The 25210-nt window shown below is 38.5% G+C and overlaps 1 protein-coding gene across 3 annotated transcripts in view; it reads left to right on the top strand.

Moving 5' to 3' along the window:
• The window catches only part of BCAT1 (branched chain amino acid transaminase 1), a 107273-nt gene extending 92869 nt beyond the window's left edge, over positions 1-14404 (top strand). For all 3 annotated transcript variants that reach the window (XM_036889493.2, XM_036889492.2, XM_036889494.2), the window contains exons 10-11: positions 1227-1301; positions 8331-14404. In XM_036889493.2, the coding sequence (XP_036745388.1) occupies positions 1227-1301; positions 8331-8372 (117 nt within the window). In that variant the 3' untranslated portion in view covers positions 8373-14404. The remainder of the gene's footprint in view (positions 1-1226; positions 1302-8330) is intronic.
• Positions 14405-25210: the final 10806 nt, after the last annotated feature.

Genomic DNA, 25210 nt, shown 5'->3' with positions numbered 1-25210 from the left:
TTATAACTTAAAGGCGTGTGGGTATTATTCTTAAAATGTGAATTAGCTCAAATGATCAATTTAATATAAATTCTGTTGGTTTCTAAATTCACCATTATAGTTATTTTCCTCAGCTGGTTGGGTTGATTTTTTTCTGCTGGTTTTAATAGATGGCAGCCTCATTGCTTGAGATTTTCAAACTCCATTTTAATGAATGGCTCCTGACATAACTCCATCTACAGGCTGATTGTTTAAAGGGAGAAAAATTATTCTATTATATATCAATACATGTACTGATTATAAAACTACTATCTCCCACTTTATTGTGGTAGTATTTAAGTAAATGCCCCTTATCCTCCCAAATTAGTCCACTTTTTTAATGAACTGAAGTCATTGGGTGAGATTTTTTTTTTCAGTCCCATTATTATTTCACTGCTAGAAATAAAATGTTTATAAAGTTTAATGTCTTTTTAATGGTGTTGTTTCCAGGAGGTGTTCAGAACCAAAGGTACATCTAATCCTATCACAGTCCTAATATATCTTGTCTTATTTTCCTAAAGGGCATATGAAGAAAAGTGATAGCATGGACTTTCTACTAAAATCAAACTACCAAAAGCTTGTAAGCCAACAAGGCCTGAATGGGCATGACTCAGATATAAATTCGGGGTGTGAAATCTCTCAGGCTTCAGTTTAACCATGCAGCCCAACATTGTGGAGGTTATGGCTCCTTGAGGTTTGGCTTAGAATGGCCATAGGTTTTGAAGCCTCTTTTGTAAAGGCACAGATTTGCTTTAATTTATGTCCCTGAAGTGACTTGCCTTAATTTGTGGCAGAGGGTGTTGGAGCTCTTACTTCTTGCTAAGAAGGTTAGATTAGATGGGGAGGCCAGTCATTCATCCTGGTAGATTCTCCTAGAAGAGATAGGATTCTTTAAGTTTAGCTGTTATTTTGTAGGTACCCCTTCTCCTTGGTTCCTTAAATCAGCCTGAGGACTGGCATATGAACCAGTCATGCTTTAAAGTCAGTTGGTAGGCCATGAAAACAATCTACTATTGGCTAGTTTGTTCTTACTCAAATGCAGGATAGAAAAGAGCCTCTGGCATGAGAAGCTAGCACACCTAATCAGGTTATAGTGCCATTTCATATTTCAGCAGAAGTGCCTTAATGCAGTAGAACCTCTGAGTGTCTTACCTGTCACTGTACATGGGAATATCCTTAAATTATCTCATGTCTGGTTTTTCTCATAGACTATACACATTCCAACTATGGAGAATGGTCCTAAGCTTGCGAGCCGGATATTGGGCAAATTGACTGATATTCAGGTAAGGGCGTCTTTCTTTTAAAATGCCATCTTATTTCAATCAGAGTTTAAAAACAAGTCATATTTCAATAGAGAGAATAGAGCAAATATTGCCATTTGGGGCTAACAAATTTAAAGATGGTCCTGATAGTACGTGTGGGCATGAACAAAGAAAAAATGGAAAAGAAGATACACATTAAAAAAAAAAAGAAAAAAAATATTGTCAGGGACTCCAAATAATAAGATAAATAACATTTTATATAAATATAAATCTTAATAACATTTAAAAATCTCATTAAAAAGTATAAGTTTTGTAAAAAGAAAAATTGAAAGTAGAAGATAGCACAGAAGAAAACTAATAGTGTCTGTGATTCTAACACTGAAAAATAAGCACAGTTTATTTTTAATATCTCAACTTCCAATATTTTGTAAGTACTTATATATACTTTAAGATATTTTTTCTAACAAAAATTTTCATACATAATTTGGTTATATGTTTTTTTACACTTAATAAATCATTTGCTTTTTCATATCGATTTTCTCAATTCCACATATAAAGTTTGAGTTGCATTATATGGATGTACCACAATTTTTAGGGAAATCTTATTATTGAACATTATTTTGGCAGCTTTTTCCCTATTAGGAACAGTGTATCCTTGATTATTTCCCTTGAATAAATTTAGGGGTTTATAATTGTTGGGTCAAAGAGGGTGCACACCTACTTTTTTATATGGCTAAACTTGTTTTGCCTATTTTTCCTGAGCAACAATCTACAGTAATGTCTCATTAGGCAGTTAAGCATATTTTTCGGCAGGCATTTCATACCAGGTAACACCAGGTAACCTGTAAAAGAAATTATTCTGTAATTTGCAAGTGTTTCACAAGTTGGAGGATTTTGTTGAGTCCAGGAACCACCATTACTCGTCGGTGAAAATATTCAAGGGAGCTGAGATTCATATTGAAACATGAAATAAAGTTTGAAAGTTTGGGTGACATCAGATGGTGCTAGGTCTTAAAACTTAGCAACAATTTGAAGTTGGTTGGGAAAACAACAAGCCCCTATAGAGTAGTTGAGGCCCTTGGATAGCAATAAAAATTATAGTTTTTGAAGACTTACTCAGTAACTTTTATGCAAGATTAATAATATTAAAAGGAAAGAATGTGGTTTTTGAATAAATGGCTTCCACTCTTAATGAAGGCTTTTTGTAGGCATTTTCTTTATGCTAAATAAAGGAATATCTTAATATTGGAAGACATAGAATTTATTGAGGTGCTTTCTATTTATGTACACAGAAATGATTAAAATTGGAAGAAATTTATTAAAACTTTCTACATGAATGTTTTGATTATTTAAATTTTCTATTGTTGCCTGAGTAAATCTGATGAAGACAAATAAATTTTAGTGTTATGCTCAAATAAAGAACATAAATAAACAAAATATATAATTGACTAGATTCTGAAAGACTTTATCTGAAACAAAAATGAAAGATTTTTTTAAGAATGGCAGAAGTGTGGGGATAGTGGTAAGGAAAGAAGATCTCTTTGGAAAATAAAAAAAAAAATAGTATGGAAGCACATGTTTAAAATATAAGAGAGTTCAGAATTGCCTCCTGGAGATTATATGAAATAAGAAAATTTACGTTTATCTGATTGGTTGTAAAGGACTAAAAGAAAAGGAAAAATAGTCAACTGAGTTGAGGGAAAAATCAAACTCTATTAGATTGGGATTGGGAAGAGACGTCTAAGTAGACATATTAAATCAACATACTCAGGAAGCTTTGGCTAAGGAAGACAAAAGCAGAAATGTGTGTCATCCCTATTGAGTTGGCAATAAAAACTATGCATCAGACCCTAAAGTATGAGTAAAAGAGAAGCCCAAAGACAATTTTTGGGCAAAAAAAGAAGCTATTACAAAGTTCTCAGAAAGAACATTTTTGAAAGTAAGATTATGGAAACCCAAAATGTAGATGAATGAAGTGACTTTTTAATTCATTCATTCAAGGAAATACACTTATTGGACAACTGTGCAAAAGGCCATTCTAGGTGTGGGTGACATAATAACAAAAAAAGGACAAAAAATTAGAAAAGCCAAAACACACTGATACACAAGAAGGACAAAACATTCAATTTAAATGCAAGATCACATGAAAACATTTAAAAGTAAAAGATACATATGAAGCCAAGATGTAACATTTTGCTCTTACTTGTATATATTCTCAATATAATATAGTGCCTATAGTTAAGAAGAAGTTAGCAATTTCTCTTTTACCCTAGATATTAAAGTATAATGGTACTTAACACTAAAAGCCAGTGATTCATTCAGAGTTCCATATGGAAGAACAAAACAAAGAGATACATTCACAGGATATGTGAGATAAAACAATGACTCTGAATTAAACCACAAACCAGAAGCACCAACTCTGCTCCGGAGATTATTAAGTAACAAAGGACCTTACATTAAGACCACATCTTTCTTCTTCAATTATTTTATACCCATGGGGATGGAACCCAAAATTTCAAAACCGTTCTTATAGGATGGCAAATTGGTGCTGTCAGCAAGCACAAGGTTGTCTCTTTCTCTCCAAAATAAAAATCATTCGAGTAATTATTGAGAAAAAAGCATAGAATTGCATCATGCTTTGCATTTGCTCTCTGACATGACGTGGAAACATTACATAGGAAACCAGTGTTTCCTACAAAGTGCTCTGAGGAATTGAATAAGAGAAACAACACCCCAAACCCCTCAAGATTCTTGACTCTGACCTGGGGAAAATTCCTTCTTAGCCACAGACTTGCTTTGCATTTAACTAGTGTAGTTACACATACGAGTAAGAATCTCTGAGGTCAAGTATTTATCCTAGGTCTTAGGTTGTCCTACAAATACCTCTTAGGAGGGGAACACTTCAAATGGCAGTTTTTCCTTTTCTTTTTTTTTTTTTTAATGCAAATAAGCAAACGACCTCTGTGTTCATACTAAACCAAATTTAAACTTGGAGAACATTAGCCACACCTCTCAGCCCTCTTTTTCCTCCCAGTAGTCTTTCCTATTCCAGTTACTCACCAGCCTCCTCACCTCCGACCCTGCCATTTGAGGTCTTCTCTGTTCTTTATGCTCTGCTCTCTGTGACTTCCTTCCTGCCGTTTTGCATGTTCTACAATTTCCTGCTTGATAAGGTCTTGGTTGTCCTTTAAGTCACATCTCCTTTAAGAACCTTTGAATCTCTCTTGAACATCTCTTTCCCGCATACACACATACATTCACCCACTTAAATGCCACCTCTTCCTCCAGCTTCCATAGCTCCTGGGGTTAAATTATATTCTAACTAGTCATGCCCTTGTCTTTGTTCTGAGGCTGTTTGACTGTGGGAATTGTTTTATTCTCTTTTTTGTAACCAGGGCCTGGACTTTAGTTCATACTCAGTAATGTTTCTTGGATAAATAAATAAAGGAATGAATGGGTGAGTGATACACCAAGCAAATGCAAAAGAGCAAAAACGTGTTGCTTTTGTATATTAACACATTGTGAGAAGAGGTGCGAGGAAGGTCTTGAATAACGTCAAATTATTTTTCAAAACACCCTACACAACACCTGATTTAGATTTTTTCAAAGTGAGAGAACAGATATCGAGACTGCTGTCAGGATCAGATAAAAGCTGGAACCTAACGATTTAAATATCAGGGCTAGCAAGTTCAGTAACTTGCAGTGCTGCTGTTGAGGTGTCAGAGAGTGGGAAGTGGTGATTATAGAGACGGGAGAGGTAGACCTCTTAAGTAGTTGAGGGAAAGGAAAGCCCCAATCGGACAAGAACAGGGCCTGCATTGATTGCAGGTCACCACATAGAATTAAAAATCTCTTTTCCCATTAATGGCTATAGCTTTGTAAGAGCAAATGATCATTAGTGGTTATTGTACTTTTCTTCTGCTCACTGGAACAGCTTGAAGACTTTTAGTTACATACAAAGTTAAAGAGTCCCTCCCCTTTTTCCTGCCCATGTCCCAAACTATCCTTCTCTTTGTGCGCATGCTAAGGGAACATTTCCAGACTGCCTTGATGACTCAATTCCTTGACCAGCTTGCCAGCCCCTCCTTGTTCCCTAACACACACCTCTCCACATGTTATGTATGGGATTACCAAGCTTTGCGTGGCCATTGAATAATAGGATTTAGAACAAGAATTGAAAGCTTGTTACCTGGTGGGCAGCACTGAATATATTTTTATTGGCAATGTGGGGAGTATGCGTGATATGCAGATGGTCCTTTCATGTGCAAAGAATTGTCTGCTGAATGTAAGAGGTATTTTAGTAAAGGCCATGTAAAATCATGTACCGTATGTATGCTGAATGTGAAGTAATGAACTTGTTATTTGTCATGTCCTGGTTTAGTGTTCTAACTAGAATCCATGAAAAGGTGAAAATTCTGCACATCACACTGATTGTCTTCTACAAGGGTTCCTAGTACCTTCCTATAGGTTCAGTCTGATTTGCTCTGTTACTTGAACCTCGTCTTTGATTCCAGTGAACAAAATCAAGTGTCTCTTAGAAGCAGACCTGCCAAACGTTGGGGTGGGCCCGCTGCTTGGCTTTGTAATGACCTGATGATGGTGCACTGCAGCCTAGCTCTTGGGATATGTTCTTGCCCCTCCTCTGGACACATACTCTTGAGAAAAGAATATAATTTCTGTCTCTGCAAAAATCTGTCATTTCTCCTTTGAATTACTTTGCAAAAATTAAATGGAATTATCCATCATCCAAACGAAAAGTTTGATTGCTAACTGCCAAGATCCAGTTTTTATGAATTACCTGTAGTCCATCTCTCGAATACATCTCTGAGTGCTATGATTTTACATAAAAGCATAAATTGAAGGATGTAAGGGGAAAACCTTAATACATCTCATGCGGGTTCATAGAGTGATGTGGCCTGTGACTGTCAGTGCAACCAAAATTGATTTTTGACTATTCATAAAACTAAAGTAATTGAAAGTATATTTACTTTGACCGAAGCGACTCAAGATGAAATTGTAGTGAAACAGTTGTAGAAGAAACAGTTCTTCTGTGGATCTGCTAAAATGTTAAAATGCTGACATACAAATGTTATTGATGGCAAAAGCAGCTAGTGTTTTAATGGGAATCCAGATAAGAGAAATAAAACACATATTTTGTTCTCACCTTAAGTCATGTGGACAAAAAAAAAAAAAAATCAGGCAGGATTTGGGCACGTTTCCTCCAGCCGTTCCCGTGACTTGTAGTTAAGTAGCGGGAGGCCACATTCTTTAGGTAACCCTTTCTCGTGTGGATTGAGCAAGTTACATGTAGTCCTGGGCTCCCTTCACTTCATTCATGACATCCTCTTCATGTAAACTGGAAGGCTGTAGGTAGACCTGCTCTTGGCTTCTACTCCTTTTACCACTTTGCTAGATTCTGCTCTCTGAGGTCTGTAAAGCTCTTTAAGAGAAACACAGCACATGGACCATGTGACACAGGAGGAGTAGCGTCAGGCAGAGGCAGGAGAACTGGGCTTGTAAGAGTTTTCCTAGAGCCTTAGTGTCTTTATCTGTAAAACAAGAAGCTTTGGGTAAAAGTTCATTGCTCTTCATACTTGATTTTTTAACCAGCAAAACTTTCCACAAAAGAAATCTTTCCCTGGAATCCCAATATATAAAACTGGTGTAAGTGGAATTGTCCCGAACTGAAGTCCAAATCCCCACTAATTTGGCTCATCCCCTACATTTTCAGATGATCATTAAGATTCTTTCCATTTTAGAAATTCTGGTGTTTTGTATTAATTTCAACTGAAGTTACATTAGGGCTAAAAGAGCCAATTTATATGAAAAGGAGCCGTGGTCTGAGTGCTTTAGCAAACACATAGTGGCTGACTTAATGGCACACTTTACAGGCAGGGAAGATCTGTTCCCAGTCAGTCTTCAGACACATGGCAATGTGCACGTGTGGAGGGAGGTCTAGGTGGTGGTCAAGAATGTGGAATTTGATGTGAGAGAGACCTGGGCTAGAGTCTGTCCTCTACCATTTACTAATTACAACCTTAAGTAAGTTATTTAATTTCCCTGATACTCAGTTTTCTCACCCATAAAATGGGATTGATAATGGTACCTGCTATCTGGTTAATCTGAGGATAGATGAGGTGATAAGTCTGTAAAGGTCTTGGCATGCAGTGCCATTAGCCCATCAGCATGTAGTTCTTGCTCAGAGCGAGAGCTCATTTAAGCACAGAGATGTTTGCTGAATGAATGAACGAACGAGAGAATATCTGAGTATAAAGTAGCTTCCTACTTCTGACATTCGGGGTATCTTTGTTTCATTTGATTTTTAAAATGTTAAAATTCAGGTTTGCTGAGGTATTTGCTGAAGTAAATAATGAAATTCTGATCAAGATGCATGCAGTTCCATAACTTTGGAAGAAATAAGAAAAATTGGGATGCTGATTTTTCACAAACTTCCATTTAGAGAACAAAGTCAGTGTTCAATCCACGTGGCTTATTAGTGTAGTATTTTTATTTATGAACATAAAATGCTCTTGAGAAGGGGGCATTTTAGAGCAGCAATTCTCAAACTTGGCTCTAATTACCTGGAAGTGCTTTCTGGGACCCTCCCCAGAGATTCTGATTCAGTCAAGTCTGAGGTGGGGCTTGATAATTTGCTTTGCTGACACATTGCCAATGGTGCTGATGCCCCTGGTCTGGGTAGTAAGCTTTGAATATCACTCCTTTAGAGTAAACATGACAGTAGTTACATACTTTAACTGAGTTGCTTCATTTGGACAGCAGACACTAACAACAGAACGGGAATGACATGACATGTACTTAAATATGTAGAAGACCTACTCTAGGTACAAGTTGGAGTTCAACTATAACTACAAAATTTGTGATTCCTTCCAAGGATTTGTTTCTTTCTAATCGTATTTTTTAATCTGAATGCATTTTAATGTTCAACACAGAAGCAAATGTTCGTGCAACGCTGTATTATTAAATTTATTTGTAACTTTTCCTGCACTGTTAGCTTTTACAATGAAATGTGTTTTCTTGCTTTTGTTGTAGTATGGAAGAGAAGAGAGCAACTGGACAATCGTAGTATCCTGAATGGAAAATACAGGAGATCATCAGTGTGCTATTGGGACAGACTGTTGCATTTGAATTATGATGGGTTTCTTTGGCTCTCTGTTTTTAGGTGTGCATAATGTTTGTTCTGTCAGTGTTACCAAGTTGATTGCTTCCTCATGCCAGAGGAAATGAATTGTAACCATCAAAGGGTGTTGTGTAGACTTTGTAGTAGAAACTTACCTTACCTTCTCTTAGAAAGATGGCAACGTAAGCCATACATTATAGACTTCTCCTCGGTGATCTTAGTGCCTCACTTAGTACTTTACTCAGATACAAAAATGTTTATTCTTCAGCATAAGTTATGTTGTGTTCCTCAACCGAGTGTTTTTGTATTTGAAAGCTCTGTAATCTTGGGTAGCATTTCCTGTGACACATACTCATTCTTAGAAAGTGTTTGGATTTCTTTAAAATCAGACTGAAAACTGGATTTCTTCTCATCGCCTTTTATTGCAGGCCCCCCAAGTACATCTTAAGGTAAATCTCTCCCTTCTTTCCAAGGTCGCAGTCCACTCCACGCCCTCCTTGTACATCAGCAAGACCCGTGCATGTTTCCACCATTGCCCTTTGCACATGGTATTGTAATTGGCTGTTGGTGAGCCTCCAGTAGAAGACCAAGGGTCTGTGCTTTAGAGATCTTTTTATCCCCCTGACTGGCACATCATAGGTACTCAGTAAATAATGAGTGAATGAACATTTAGCTTCTGTAGAACTGTACCTTCTTTGTTTCTATCTTACGAGAGACCTCTTTATTAGAATTTGGGAGTGATTCTGACATTGTGTATATTTACCTCATCCTGTCCTCATTTTCCATGGACTGCTAAGCCATTCGAGGTACTCAAAGGCATAGTTAGAGGAATTGTTTCATATTTGAAGACTGTCTTGAAATTGAAGTAATAGCTCTGGAGAGGTAGTGATATCATAAACCAAATGGAAATGACATGGCAAGTGTTAAATAGAAAATAAATCATCTTTAGTTTTTTGGTAGAAAGCAGAAAAGTAGACTCTGGTTTGTAGGTGCTCATTTCTGTTGAACAGAGTGGATGGATGAGCACATGTGGCTAGGGTACAGGGAGAGCAGTTATAGATGATGTTTTCCTCATTTAGGAGCTGTGAGTTAAAATTGCATTCTGGTTTATCTAGGGGAAAGTCAAATCTTGATAGAGAACATTTACCCTTGGAAGGTCAACTCTCAGACATTATATTTTGATGTCCTTCAGCCCGACTAACTTTCATCTTGCTGATCATATTTCATTCTCTTTTCAGAGCAAGGAAAAAAAAGTATTAAAAGTTTGATGTGTTGGAAAAACTTCCTTAAGGCATGTAGCAGCACATAGCAAAAGGGGCTTTGATTCTTTTCCAAGACTTTTGGCCACAGGGTCTTTTCAGATAGGAATGGCAAAATGAAAATTAGGGAAGTAGAAGATGAAAAGGAATGGTTAAAAGTATCTTTTAGGGGGCTTTTAGTTGGCGATCTGAAGCCTTGGGAGAATCTGTTCTTTTCAGGCCTCAGGGGCGTTAGCTGTCTTCTACACTCTCATTCATCAAGTAGCCATCTAGGGGTACGTGTTTGCTGTGGCTAAGTCCTGTGACCTCATTTTTAATATAGTTCTAGAAAAGACCTACAGGTAATTCTAACCTCTCAAGTAGCACATAATAAAATTCATTTTATACTTTGCATCTTTAAATTTAGTACGGCAAGGCATGTTGTAAAAGTTTAAGAACAAAATATCTTGACATTATGTGTGTATGATTTCTTTCAGCAAACCTGAAGAGCATCATAAGCCCTTTCTACCAGATTTAGTGAAGGCTAAGCGTATACGTTTTAAAAAACACAATCTGCCGTTCTCGGTTAAGTAATAAGACAGGAAGGAAATTGACCTTGACGTTAACTTGTTAAATAGATTTAAAAGGAACATCTGCACATCTTTTTTCTTGTGCACTATTTGTTTAATTGCAGTGGATTAATACAGCAAGAACAGCACATTATAACTAGGCAATTATCCATTCTTCAAGACTCAGTTATGGTAACACTAATTGATCATTTAAGGCGTAAGATAGTCTAGCATTAGGAACATGTGAGGCTAATCTGCTCAAAAAGATCAACAAATTAATATTGTTGCTGATATTTGCATAATTGGCTGCAATTATTTAATGTTTAATTGGGTTGATCAAATGAGATTCAGCAATTCACATGTGCATGAATATAAACAGAACTGGTGGCACTTAAAATGATAATGATTAACTTATTTTGCGTGTTCTCTTCCTCCCACTTTTTTTTCAGTTTTTACATTTCAGACCAAGTTTGTCAGCTTTTTCTAGAACACATCAGTAGAAACCAACGTTTTTAAATGAAGTGTTCAGGCATAGATAAAACCTGAGCATTTCCTGAAGATATTTACTATTAGAAATTTTCTTTGTCACCATCATGTATTAAGGATCCAACTCATGGTATACCAAAGGGAGAGTCCACTTTAGGGATGTGTAACGTGCTGTGGTACCTGCAGTTGCCAGGAATGAATAAACTAATAATACCTATTTCCACATTTGCTTTCAGAAATACAAAGGGAAAGTCAAAGAGAAAGAGAAATAAATGACTGAGAAATCTTATTAGGGAATCATGTCTGTCTTCTACCTGGTAAACATCCTCTATTCTTTTCTCAAAAGATTGTCGTAAGAAAAATAAAGATCAGAGGTAACAGCAAGAAAGCACAGCATGACATCAACTATATGACATGCAATGTCAGAGTCCTGAAGATACGGGAAACAGACTATATCATCCATTATTCTTTGGTTAGAATTTTTTGTCAGACCAGTTTTGTTGCTTGATGTACTGGTACCTACATAAGCGGTCTTAACTTCCCTTCAGTCAGAGCTCTCTTGGGTACTGAAGATAAAAAAATAAGTATATCTTGGTCAAAAGAACTGTAGTCTTTTATTAAAGCTGCAGTTTCAGCTCTGCTTTCGGGGGGTCTGTGCTATAAAATCAGCTGCCAAAATAGGCTTATTTACTTTCACCATTCCCTCTCAGCACTCAATCACTATATTCTTTTCCTTAAAAAGTTTCTTTTTAAAATGGTGTTTCGTTTACCCTTATGGTAGGGAAAATACATTTTAAGCAAGACAACATTTATTCACTTTCAGGGAATGATATTTTCTAAAACAAGTACAGCAATAAATACTCAATGGTTGCCCTAAAGCAAAGGGCTTAGGCAGGGTTTAGAGTTATTGTAAAGATCCCTTATTTTGTGTCCTGTCTCTCTATATGATCAAAGAGTTCTTCCTTGTGATGTGGGTTTCTTCATACGTGGATATGCAAAAACTTAAGTTATAAATAGTAATGTTGGCAAGTAGTTTCAGTGGTACTCTATAACACCTGTCACTTTGTTTTGCCACAAGTAGGGTTTGTTCAGCTGTTTTCCAAGTATCTCCCTGCAAAAGGAGGCAAAGAGTTCCAGCTCTTCAACAAGCATTACCTGTTAATTGACAGAGATCAAGGAGTTGATAGTTCCTTTGATACATGTTGATTGATTACCCACAAATGTATACCTAACACAACTAGCGGTATTGATATAGGGATTGGGAAGTCCATTTTAAAAAAGGAGTATATAAACATTACCCTCATGGAGTTTATACTCTACTACTTGAACTTATTTTTTAGATATAAAAATAGTATTTAACACACCTAGATAAGGAGACAAAGAGCATGTCCCTCACTAAGAAATCACTGTGAACATTTTCATTTCATTTTTAAAGGAAATTGGTCCTTTTTTTCCATTCCTTTCCTACAGTGTGAAAATGCTCAGTAGGATTAGTAGTGAGGGGTTATTTAGCCATTGAATAGAGCTGTGGATTACCTCCTGGTTCACTGCTTACCACCAACCTAACACATTTGTTAACTGCATTCTTTTGGAGCAATGTGAAGCTGTCATGGTACATGTAACAAAAGAATACCTCCGACGACAGCATCCTTGCAGACCTTACACTCAAAGTTAGATGTTATTGAAATAAACCAAATATTCCTGGAATGAGTATTTCTGGAAAGTGTCTATCATGAATCAGGCTGTGTAGAGTGTTAGCTTGTAAATGACGGGTCCAGCTTCTCAGAAAATAACAGGTGGAAGACACAATAACTTCACAGTTTGAGGTTTTAAAAGGCCACTTAAAGTATTGCAAAGAGATAAATGTTTATCATTGCCAAAAAATCCTTTTAAAAATACAAAGGTAAAAGAAAGTGATCTATTTTTCATCAGCAGCATAGCATACCATAATAAAAGACTTCTCAGATATTCAATTGGGATGTTGATGAAACATTATCAACCAGATATAGTAGTGTTTGTGGGCAGGTAATACCCTGGGACCAGGTATATGTGAACATCCTTTTTTTAATGAATGATAAAGGCATGAAATTCAGTAAGTTGAGTGATCTTTAAAATCTGCCTGGTACAAGTGTTGAACTTTAAAGTAATGTTACTCTCTCTGAAACTGTTTTTCATACCACAGTAGGCCCAACTAATAAGGCCTAGAACCTGAGTTGCAAATTGATCTATGTATCTGCTGTTGGGATGGTAAGAATTGACTGCAAGCTGTGGTAAGGGAGTGAATTAAAATGTAATTTCATTGACAGATTTCTTTGCACATCTTTTACATGGCAAGGGTCCTTATTGTTATGGAGAAATTTTTAATTACAGAACATGTCAGAGGAAGACCAACCTGAGATTGAGAAAGAAAGGAATGATAGAGGGGGAAAAAACTCAAACTTGCTTCTGTGTTGTCCAAAGGAGCTTTTTCCTTATTCTGCCAGCCACAGGGGCCTTCAGTTTTCAACATAGGTGCCAAATACAAATGGTGCCAATTAAGAAGTGACTAAATACAGTGGCCCGTTCATCAGATATTAAGATTAGGCTGTGATCATGAGGTAATAATCTGACCGTCACATTACAAGAAAATCATTTTATTTTAAATTGCGTCATCCATAGGATCTAGTGTGTCATTTCTTCATCCAATTCTAAGATTTGTGACACTTCTTGAGACTGAATTAAAGAATAAGTGACAAGGAGTAGATTGTTACTCTTCCCCCCCCCCCCCTTAGAAATACTGTTTACAACCATTCCCCTTTCCCAGGTGCAAGTTAACCCATTTGGAATTCAGTTGAATACTGTCTTTTGGTTTTGCTGAGCATCAACATGCTGTGGTTCCTCCAGCTCATTTCTGCATGGTCATTAAAGTCATTCTCAGGATCAAGAAAGGAAAGCAAATACCTGCCTCGAATTCTGCTTCATTGATACGTTTTGACAGACTGTTACAAATAAGCTAGCTAATCTGGACACTGAACTCTGCAGATGTTTCCCTGGCAATAATGTACAGGAATGAGTGTTCTTGCAATGCACCCAGTTAGCTTATACATCGAGCCTGACCCACTGCTCTGAAGGATTTGTGCTTCCCTGGTGTGGTGGCTGTGAGAAAATAAGTCGTTGTGCAGAGGTAGTTTTTAAATCAGAATTTACAGATAGAAACAGGAGAAGAGCTTAACTCTGGAATTTTTAGTATGCGTTCTCTTACATCTAAAACTTACGGTAAAGAAAATCCCCAGCCATTGCTTATCTCTGATTTCTCTCGTTGTGTAGTGGCTCTTAAAATTACCTTTAAGAAAAATCAAGTGGAAAGAAAGAAACGCTTTGTAAATAAGGCTTGGCTTTCATAGAAAATTATTTAAAGGTTATGTTAAAAGGATTGAAGTTCACCAGAAGTGTAATAACGGAAATGTGGAAAATACAGTGGGTAAAGGAAACTACCTCATTCTTAGAAGGTTTTATAGAAGCACAATTAAACATTCTAAAATGGCTTTGTTACACATGAACCATCTGGTGTGAAAGAACTCTATATTTAATGTCTAAAGGACCTGGAATAATTGTATTTTGCTGGCAATAGACACATTCTTATTGTTTGCAGGTTCCTCATCAAATCTTTAATTATGCACTGTTTCTGTCATCAATAAAACAACCTAAAAGGAATCCTCTTTGTATAGTCTCTTGAAATTGGCATTGTTGAATGTATAATATTTAATTACCATTTTTATGATGTTCCAAGGTTTTTCGTCATGGGATGTAAATGTAATTGGTATTTTCAAACTAAAATAACATCAAGAAAATGAATTGAGCATCCCAGAAAGATGTGAAACCATACACCTGGATAGAGTCTAAATATGTCTCCAATTTTTCAAACATTTGGGTAAGAAATAACAATGGGCATTTACAAATTGCACTTTCCCTCCCCAGGTATGGATCCATCTTTAGTAAAATTGAGCTTTGTCCTTTGAATTTTATGCACAGAATAATGGGAATAGGTTACTTCATCCTGTTCTCTGTCACAATGCTTCTGCCTCACCGATAGAGTAATGCCCTATGTGGCCAAATAGCTTTAGAATAAAAGACACCGTATAAAGTGAAAGGCATTGAATTTAAACTTAAGAACATCAGTGGTGTGTCTTTTTATCAAACCAGGCCTTGCATAAATTGCTCTCATTGGTGTGTATCTTTGAGAGAATCAAGCAAAATGCAACATATCTCAGGGTCATATTCCATACACATTTCTGTGAATTGTCCCCATGATTCCAAGCATGCCAGACCTACAGGTTTTCAAGGAGTTACTGTGAATGGAACTTAAAAGTGTCCAAGTGCTCACTGACCCTTTTCTCCCAACCCCATTAATCTGGGAAAAGATTGGCTTTTATTAGGAAGTTACGTGCAGTTTGGAAGGTCCAGGTGAAGGTTATTAGTCAAGTTCTCTTACAGTGTCAGTTCCCAAATCCTACAAGAATGACAAGGATAGACTGTCACTCCTGAGGGTGATGGCATATGTCCACTGGAGCTTGCATGATTTACCAGCTGAGACAGCAGTCTCCTTCAGGGCAGAAAGTATCCCTTTTGCATCGGTTTATTTACAAGCCAAAAAGGGGGAGAAAGGAAGGATTTTCAACCTTTATTATTATTTTTCTGCTAAGCTGATTCAATTTGATTGTAAGCATATTTTTTAAATTCAAGACTGATTCCACATACATGTCATATCATAGTTGCCTTACACCATGTTACTGTACCTTTAGATGAAATGTCCTGTTGTAGCCTGACTTTATAATGGTGATGATTACATTCCTGTACCCCAAAATCCCACAGCCGAGATGTAGGTGCGCCTCATGTGAATGCAGAACAATCGGGCTCGCTCTCCAGCTGTGTGCCACAGGGACAGTGTGAATTGAACCCCATGGTCATTCTCTCCAAAGATCTTTGCCCCTAAGTCAATAGGCATTTCGAAAGATCTATGAGTTTCACTCACGAAAAAATTTTAGGGTTGCAAGATTCAGGCTGATTGTGCCCCTATAATGCAGTCTACCTATTTTTAAACTGAACTGATTAAATCAAAAAGAGGCAATTAAACTGCATTTGTTTTAAAGACAGCTGTAATCTAGTAAACACCTCTCATCAATATTCATGACAAGCATAAGTAGAGGTAGTAGATGCTTTGATCTCTGGCTTCCAAGCCATGGCTGGATAAAACAAAACCTCTTTCTTAACGTGCAGTTTGCCTAATATTTAAGAGAATGGTTAAGAGCCATCAAAGGACCCTGTGATCTTAAACCAGTTACTTAAATTGTTTAATTAAACCTGTTACTTAGTTACTATCACAATAGTACCAACTTCATGGGTTACAAGGACTAATTAGTCATTTTTGCGAAGCAGTTGGAACAATTCATGTGTATGGTGTAAGCTGACGGAATTTTATTAAAAATAAATGAATGAGCCCAGAGACAGGGGCTAAGGTTACACTGCTGAATGAAGAAGCTGTGTTGGTCAGCTCCTCCTAAGCTGGTGGAGATAGTGGAAGTTTCTAGATCCAGAACACAAATTCTTGCCACAGAACATGTGGCATAATCCAGTTTATGCAAACTGCTTACGGTGAGTTAGAAGTCAGTGATCTACTCAAATCTGGAGCTAAAGCTTGGGCTAGATTAAAGGAATGTTTGAAAAAATTATTGAGAAGTAATTTGATGTTTTTAGTTTCTAGAAATACAAGTTAAGTTTCACATTCCCCATGCATACAACTGTGGCAGTCAATTTTATGCACCAAATTTGGCTAGGCTATGGTGCCGTTATCTGGCCAAACACCAATCCAGATATTGCTGTGCAGAAGGTATTTTTTAGGTGTGATTAACATTTAAATTGATATAATTGGAATAAAGCACATTATGCTTCCTAATCCAGGGCCTGATCCAATCAGCTGAAGGCCTTAAGTTTCCTGAAGGAGAAGGAATTTAATCTTAAGACTGCAACATAGAAACCCTGCCTGAGTCCCCAGTCTGCCTGGCCTGCCATTCAGATTTCAGATTCAAAACTGAGCCATCGACTTTTACTTGAATTCCTGCTTGTTGACTTGCCCTGTGGAATCTGGACTTACCAGACCCCACAATTGCATGAGCCAATTCCTTGAAATAAATACGTCTGTCTTTATATAGATACAGATGATATAGCCAAAGCTATAGATACAAATGATATGGATATAGGTATAGATGTAGAGGAGCAGATATGTAGATATATTGTATAGGTTCCATATATACTGGTTCTGATTCTCTCTGAAATCCTAATACAGCAGCAAACAAGATTCTTAACATGCTTACAGTTTCCTCTTCTAAGAAAAAAATTATGTTCTGTAATTATTCTCTTTTGACTCAGGTATCTAACCTAAGGCATGCCAAGAATTCAGAAAACTGCTAATCACATAAGGCACCAGTGATAATTTGCTCTAATTGCAAACATAGCACTTAAGAGAAAATAAGAATTCCAGGTCTAGCAAAGCTGCACAACTCAATCAAATACATCACCAGTGAAATGTCGGGCGTCAGTGAGGGAAGTATTTCTGACTGTCCGGCCATCAGATGCCCCATAAAATACTGTTACCTTAGTGTTTCTGGCCTGACTCTATGCCCTGAGCACCCAGTGTGGCCAAACGTAGATGGAAAGAACTTCCTTTTCGGTATGAAGGGGCAGGGTTATTTTGGCGGATAAGGTAATCATCAGCCAACCTGATGATAAAACTCAGCTTCATGAATTTCCTAATGTAGGGACACAATCACCACGGAAGTCACCTGGACCTTGCTGACTTCCCATAGCATGACAGCCACGTGCACCCTCATGCTTACTGAGGTTTCATTCCCACATTCAATTTAAGGAATCATTTTCTACTCACTTGGATTGTTATTTACCTCTCTTTCCCATAAATTAAAGTTATATTTTGGGAGACAATTTTCGCAAACTGAGTATAGAGAATAAATCTCTGCTTCTCCGGTGAGATTTGACAAGGCAGTTTAAGAGGCAATCAGAAGCCAAATGAGGTCAAGGGATGGGGACAGAGTAGCTGTTGACCAGCTGGGCTGCACTCACAGAAGAGAAGGTGATCCCCCATTTCCTGTGAGAAGGAGCAGTATTTTCCCGGGGCTTGCTCTTCTCATAATCGCAAGGTTAATGTTGCACTTTTTGCTAGAGTATCCCCCACCCAACCCCAGTTTAAGGCAAACTTTCTTTAATGGCAGTAATCCTTCTGATTCTATTCAACAGTCACTCCTTTTGCTAATCACTGATTTGAATGGCTAGTATTCAGTCCAGTGTCCAAAAGCCACAGACAACTCTGCCTTTACGCTTCCCCGTCCATCTATGTGACTCTGAGGACCTGCCATCACTCATGGCAATGTTTGCCTCTCCAACCAGTAAATCTTCAAAGGATTGCATCGTACGCATTCTCCTCTCATCCCAGAGCAAAATTCTTTAATCACACGTAAGTAGTATACGTGAGCACGCTGTGTAGTGCCTACCGTCTAGTAGGTACATGATATTTGGCAGCTCCACGCCTTCCTTTCTTGAAGGACCACTTAGCATCAAGTAATCCAGGCTTCTTGTCTGCAGGCTCAATCTCACCCGGTTTCTGAGTTAACTGGAAGCAGGTCTCACAGTGCATTAACAGCAGAGGTCCAAGGTCATGAAGTCAGCTTTGCCTCCCTCGTCCCAGCATCTGATGTCTTGGGTGACCCTCTGGATTCCACTGCATTCTTCCTACCACTCAACCTGCATGTCCATCCATCCCGATGAACTGGATTTCTGCCCTGATACAGTTCTTCTCTGCTCACAGCCTCAGCCCGTTTGGCAGGGCCCCAGCCACCTTCTCAAGCCTGGACTTGGTCTCCTCTCACCCAAACACAGACGGATGCAGTTTCAATCTAGATCAACACCTTTGGAATAAAATCACTGTCTCCTGCTCAGTTATGGCTGTTGCTAGACCTGCATCAACCAGACTGTAACTCTTAGTTACCGAAAATGGCTTTGAATAGACCTGCGTTTGCCATTGTAATACTGGGGGCGGGGGGGAATCACAGGGAAAAATACCTTTGAAACTGAAATCAGTCAAAGGGAGACGTAAAGTGGGAGAAGCCCATTTATTTCTACTAGCTGTTGCCCACTTCTGTTCTCCCATGTCTCTCGCAAACCGGCTGCAAAGAAGGGACCCCAACCAGCCTCTACAGTCCACATATGCCCTTGCTGGCCTCATAATTACCTATTGATATGGAGATAGACTACTTCTCTCCACCCCTTGGAAACACCTGTTGATATGGAGATGCACTAAGGCCAGGCAAGAGAATCTGGAAATACTGCAATTTTACCCACAGCCATGTGGTGAATTGGGCTGATCTCTACCTCCTCCACAGGAAAGAGGCTTGCTTGGAGCTGCTTTGGTCCGCTGGCTTGCTCTTGAGGTCGCAGCTTGCAAGAGCTTCCTCTTGGACCAGAGAGACATAACCATTTAGCATTGAAAATCATCCTAGCTTCCCATTGCCTGGGCTGCATTATTTAATTTCATTTAATTACTTTTTATTTTCAGGGAGTGTTTTTTCAAATCTAAAATAGCAACTGTTGGGTGAGCTTAGAAGTTACCTAAAACATCGCTACTCAAAGCATCATTACCAGACCAGAGGGATCGGAATCTCTGAGGTGCTGTTAGAAATGCAGCATCTCAGGCCTTTCCCAGACCTACTGAATCCAAACCTACATTTTAACAAAATAATTCATCTGCACATTTAAATTTGAAAGCACTGATCAAAACACTTCGCAACAAAACATAGCTACATCAGATGGAGGTACTACTGAGAAGCTATGGTGAAGTTAGAAACAAGATTCATTTCAAAGGCCAAATTAGTTTTATAAATAAAGGCATTCATTCTGAAGTTGACATGATTTTACATCACTGTATTCAAGGTAGCTTGAGTTTGCCCCAAACTCAACATACGCAGGTTTGATTATGAAGTGTGCCTCCTAAAATGCTAATTCCTTCTGAGTTTTCTCCTAGCACTTCCTTTCTGTCTCAGGTTCCTGGGTAAATTATCCTGGTGGTCTCTGTGAAAATTACCACACAGGAAACAACACAAGACTCTAAGTTACTGAATTCCTGCACGCTATTTATTCTGTATATTTAGAGCCATTGGAGAGCCTCTGGGTGTATACACACAATTAAAGAGATAAACAAGATTCTCAGACAAGTTGCAGCTCTTCTAAAGTTTCTTGGAGTATTAACCTACATAAGTGCTTCCTATTACATTAAAGTAAGTTCTCTGCCAATGGCGGTTGGTTGGCTGATAACCTGAGGGACTCAGGCAGGCATCCTTGCAAAGTGCAGCAGGTGCGGTGCTGGGCCCAAGCAGCCCCACGGAGTTATCTGTCCACAGTTACGCATGTAGCAGGTTTCCTAGAACTTGAAATTAGGGTGCTGACAGTCAAGTCAGGTTAAGCACCTACCAGAAACAGTTCTACTTGTAGACCAGAAGTAATTCTTACTTTGGACTGGACTGCTTCTAAATCAGCACAGATAGGAGGAATTCATTCCTTTGAACTACCACCAGAACAGGTGATGCAGCTAATAACCCTTTTAGGAGATCATTCTAATGCTGAAAATCTTAGGAGTTTTTTTCCCTAAAGTATAAATCCTTTGGGCTGTCAAGGACATTTTCATGTTCTATCTACAGACATACATCTACAAATGGAAGAAAATCTAATTTTCCCCATATCTGATAGAATATTATTAATCAGTTTTCAACAATTCTCGCTTCTCTAGGTAAAATTCCAATTTTTCTCTTTGTGGATCACTTTTTTCTCTTTCACTTTGTGCCTATTCTTTTAAGCCTCTGAAAGCTCTCTGCCTCTCTCATCTTTCAGACTCTGGACCTGGACAATGAGCTTTAGTAACATTCTGGTCAACGGCGAGGACAGTTCTGCTAAGTGACCTTCCTTTTCCACTTCCTGAGAGGATGCTTATTTTCCTGCACTGGTTTGCTCTTCTCGGATAATCAGTGGTGGTTCTATCTCCAGGGTCTTTGTCTTCTCAGCCACATGGTTATATGTGACCCCTCATCTGCTTTGTTTAAGATACTTTCTCCAGTTCACCCATGAATATCACCTTAAGGTCTACATCTAATTCATAGCCGTTCCTTTCTCACTGAAGTGAAATTTGGAGTTACCAGTGATGAAAGAAGAAGGGAACTCGAGGAAGCTGTGTAATGCTGAACAACAGACTGAAGTCAGAAGTTCTGGTTTTGAGGTTCTGACCCACTGTCTCTCCACCAGCTCCACCGACTGGCTACATGACCTTGAACGGATGAATTCTTCTAAAATGAAGGGCTTCAATTAGCTGACCCTAAAGTCCCTTCCTGTTCTAAGCTTCCTCGACCTTGAGAAGTCGGCCATCGGTGGACTCAGTCTTGTCCATGATCCTATCCATCCCTCTTCTCTCCTTCGATTTTCCTATTTTAAGAACTCCCTTTCTTAGAAGGCACTCTTAGGAGAGAATCTGGAGGTAATCATCTACTTTTTTAAAACAGAAACTATCAAGAAATAAGCAAAAATCTGAACATTATAAACATGAATACCTGTATCATCCATGTGCCCTTTTCACAAATTTAGTGAATAAAATATTACCATAAAAGAGTAATTCTCTGCATAGTCTCTCATCTATTGCAGTTCCCTCTCTACCCCCTTGGAGGTAACCTCTCTCCAAAATAGTCACTTAGTCTTTGATGTAAATTAAGTCATAATATTACCCCTTTAAGGGATATGGTATTCAAGCCTATCTGTAATAATAAATAGGTTGTATATCCCTTTAGTAGAATTTTTAGCACATGGAGAAGATGTAGGAAGCAAGGTATCCTTCCCGGGACAAGAGCTGCCTCGGATAATCATGACATACTTACATTTTGTTCTATGTACATCAACAAATGGATTATCTCTGTTGCTGGTGTTTTATTTGCAAACGTAGGGCTCTAGCAACAGTACTCATTCTGACTTTTCTTTCCCATTTTGTATTTACTTAACCTCCTTGTTCATAAACTTTCTCTGTGCAAATTGGATAAGGAAGTCTGTGGAAACAATAATGGTATCCACAGCAGAGAACAAACAAAAATTTAAGTTCCATCAGTCCAACAGCAAACATGTGTTAACTTAGAATAACTATCAGTAATCACGTCAATCCTAGCTGACAGTCCCCTGTCATGACACTCGGGTCATTGGTTTTTGTTGTGCCCACAATGTTTCCAACATTGTCTCTTGCCTTTCCCTTGCTAACCGCCTGCCTGCCATACTGGCCAGCCGCTAGGTCCTCAGCTGCATGCAGGTCCACCTGCCGCCTCGGCTTCTTGCACGTGCTGTTCCCTCTTCCGGGAAGGCTCCCATCCTGCTCCTCATGTTGCGAGTTGTTTCTCCTCCCTCATCTCCTCCCATGAACACCTTGTCTGGAGGGGCTCCTCACCCTGTTATCTCACCTCCGCACCCTCAGTTTTTCTCAAACCACATGTCACCATGGCAACGCACTGTCTTCTCCATTCAGACATAAGCACCACACGGGCAGACACACCTTTTCTGTTTATTTACCAATTGCTTACCATGGTGCTTAGGTATAGTAAGGATTTAATAATATCTTTTAAAAGAAAGTGGGAGAGGAAGAAAGGAAGGAAAGGAAGAAGATGAAGGAAGGAAGGGGGCTGGAAGGTGGAAGGGAAGGAAAGAGAGAGAGAGAAAGCACATACATGAACTCTGAATCTTTTGCCTTTTTTTTTAATACTAATTCATGGAAATGTCCCTTGACTGTGGTTCCAGGTCTTTGCCATAGTTATTCCTATTGCATGGTAGACTGGACATTTCTTCATTAAATTATTGGTTTGAGAGAGAATCTTTAGAAAGACTTAAAGCACCAGCCTTACAGTCAACCATCTTTAGGGGCCTAGTGTAAGTTTTTTTTTTAACTTAACTTTGAGACAATTATAGATTCATATGCAATTGTAAGAAATTATTCACAGGAATACTGTATATCCATCCAGTTTCCCCCAGTGGTAACATCTTATATTACTCTAGTACAACATTATAGTCAGGAAAAGTATTGTTTTTAATAACAACTGACGGGTATTTTTTTCCATTCTTATTCTTTATTCATTCTCTATCTCTGTCACAAAAGGGCTTGAGGTAGTTATGAAAAGGACAAAATAACACCATTGTTTTAAAGTTAATTATAAAGGAGAAAATAAGGTTAAAAGCAGATAAGAGAATATGTTAACCCTACAGGTAATTCAAAGTTTATAACTTGGTTCTCTGAAAAGTCAACACCAACTCTGCAGAGGGTGACAAAGCATTTCTTAGTTTCTAGAACAATAACAAGTTTTGTAAGGGGCAACTAAGCATGTGTATAAGAGATAGTTTTTATCACCTTCCTTGAATGGTGACAGCAAGTACAGAACCACAAAGTTAACTCATTAGCTAAATAGCCACCTCCCACATGCCATTAGACTTAATCACACACCATCAGGCTAACTCACACACAGTTGAAACACTTAATGCTAAATTCTCAAACTGCACCGAACTGTATTTACTATTAAACTCCTGTGAGTGAGTCACAGGGAATAGGCAATGTGGTAATAATGAGAACTATTCACAAATAGTCTGGTTTTCCCCCTTTGGGGCCCCTGCTAAGTTTGGGATTTCCTGCCCCCTTGACGTTAAGCTTGGTCAGTGACGTGCTTTGGCCAATAAAATATGATTTGAAGTGGCACGAGTCACTTTCAAGTGGAAGCATTTAATTGGTGGTGTTCAACTGCACACTTCCTTTTCCCTGTGTCAGTGATCATGGGATCATGAGTTAGCATGGAACCCCTGTCACCCTGGGTCCCTGAGAGACTAGATTAAGCTGACCCATTTTGGACATGTTGCATGAATGAAATACACCCGGATGGAGTCATGAGATTTGAGGGTCGTTCATTATCTTAGCTTAACATAGACCATCTTGGTTGTTGCAGAAAAAAGAAGTCCCTTAAAATATACTTATTTGATTATTCTATCAAGTGAGGTTCTATTTCTTGAGGCTATGTATGCCCATGTCCTCCCATTGACAAGTGTGGACAAGCCTGGTTAGAGTATCTATCAATGGATCTTGCCACCAATTTAGCCCTAAGTATGATTTCCTCCTTGTTTGCTCTGAAAATAATCTGCCTCTAACACTACATGCAAACACTCTAGCAACACACTGAAACTTTGGGAAGATCTCATGACTAGTCCATAAGAACTAGTTAACTAGTTAAAGGAGAAGAGCAGATCATTAAGACCCTTTGATACACCTGCCGTTGATGTGGACTATTTCCTGCACTCTGTCCTTGCAGGCGCAGTGCACTCTTTGGTGATAAAGGAAGGGGAAAGGTACTCACACAAAGTATTTTTAATTATCTGTTAATTGGATGGAATGGCAATTAAAGTGCCTAAAGGCCATATGCATATTCATAGATTGTCTTCAAAGGGTACAATTTCCAAAGACGATGAAAAAGATTATGAGTGAATATTGGATTGTGATTTGGGACGGAGGAGGATGAGGCATGTTCAGAGTATCTTCCTTCAAATAGCTGCTAAGATTAACTTGTCTCTCTGGCTTTTAGGATAATATTTGGCTGCACGATCTGCCCGGGAGCATAGCATGTTGTCAGAGGAACCAGTTCCACAGCGGGCAGTCATTGGCAATTTTCCTGATTGCTTGAGGTGTGCGATGCTCTGGAGGGGAAGGATGAATTTCCTACCCAACATTAAGGTTGGGATAATATTTTCTGTGATATTCATGTCTAATGTTATTTCCACCCAAAATAAGTATTTCTGCTTGTGGTAAAGATTAAATATAATATTCCCTCCGTGAATTTCCACGGGAACAAGAAAAAGGCATCTTGGAATTCAGTAGCAGAGTTTTCTTCCTGAGCTGCCAAAAAAAGAGTATGGAAAAGAGATTTTGTGATACCACGTTGAAATCTTCCCTCTACCTTGAAGGCTATTTTGCTATTTAGGATTTAATGTTCAGACAACAACGCAGTAAGTGTAAGTGCAAACTCCACGGGGCCCAGGAATGGCTGGGAATTACAGACACATCCTCTTTCTGCCCTCATTCCGCTCAGCTGCTGAGGTCGGTGCCCGCACGATGTGGGAGGGGAGAAAAGCCATAGGCATCTCCAGGGCACCTTCTAAGTGCCTGTTTTGGGCACTATTTTCCTGCCACTTCAGATCATGTAAGGCAGCTGGCGAAATCCAAATGCTCAGAGACCAGAGTGAAGAGATTTCCAAAGATAAAAGTGTTTTGTTACTTTGTTAGTTGGGCCCACCTGAAGGAGCAATTGACTTTTTAAAAACTACTTTTAAATTAGTAGACTTCCTTTTTTCGAGCTGTTTGCAGTTTACAGAAGAATTGAGCAAAGGTCAGAGAGTCCCCAT

This window comes from Manis pentadactyla, chromosome 14 (genome assembly GCF_030020395.1).
Source record: "Manis pentadactyla isolate mManPen7 chromosome 14, mManPen7.hap1, whole genome shotgun sequence".
Taxonomy (NCBI): domain Eukaryota; kingdom Metazoa; phylum Chordata; class Mammalia; order Pholidota; family Manidae; genus Manis; species Manis pentadactyla.
This window is presented reverse-complemented; position numbering and strand designations above follow the sequence as displayed.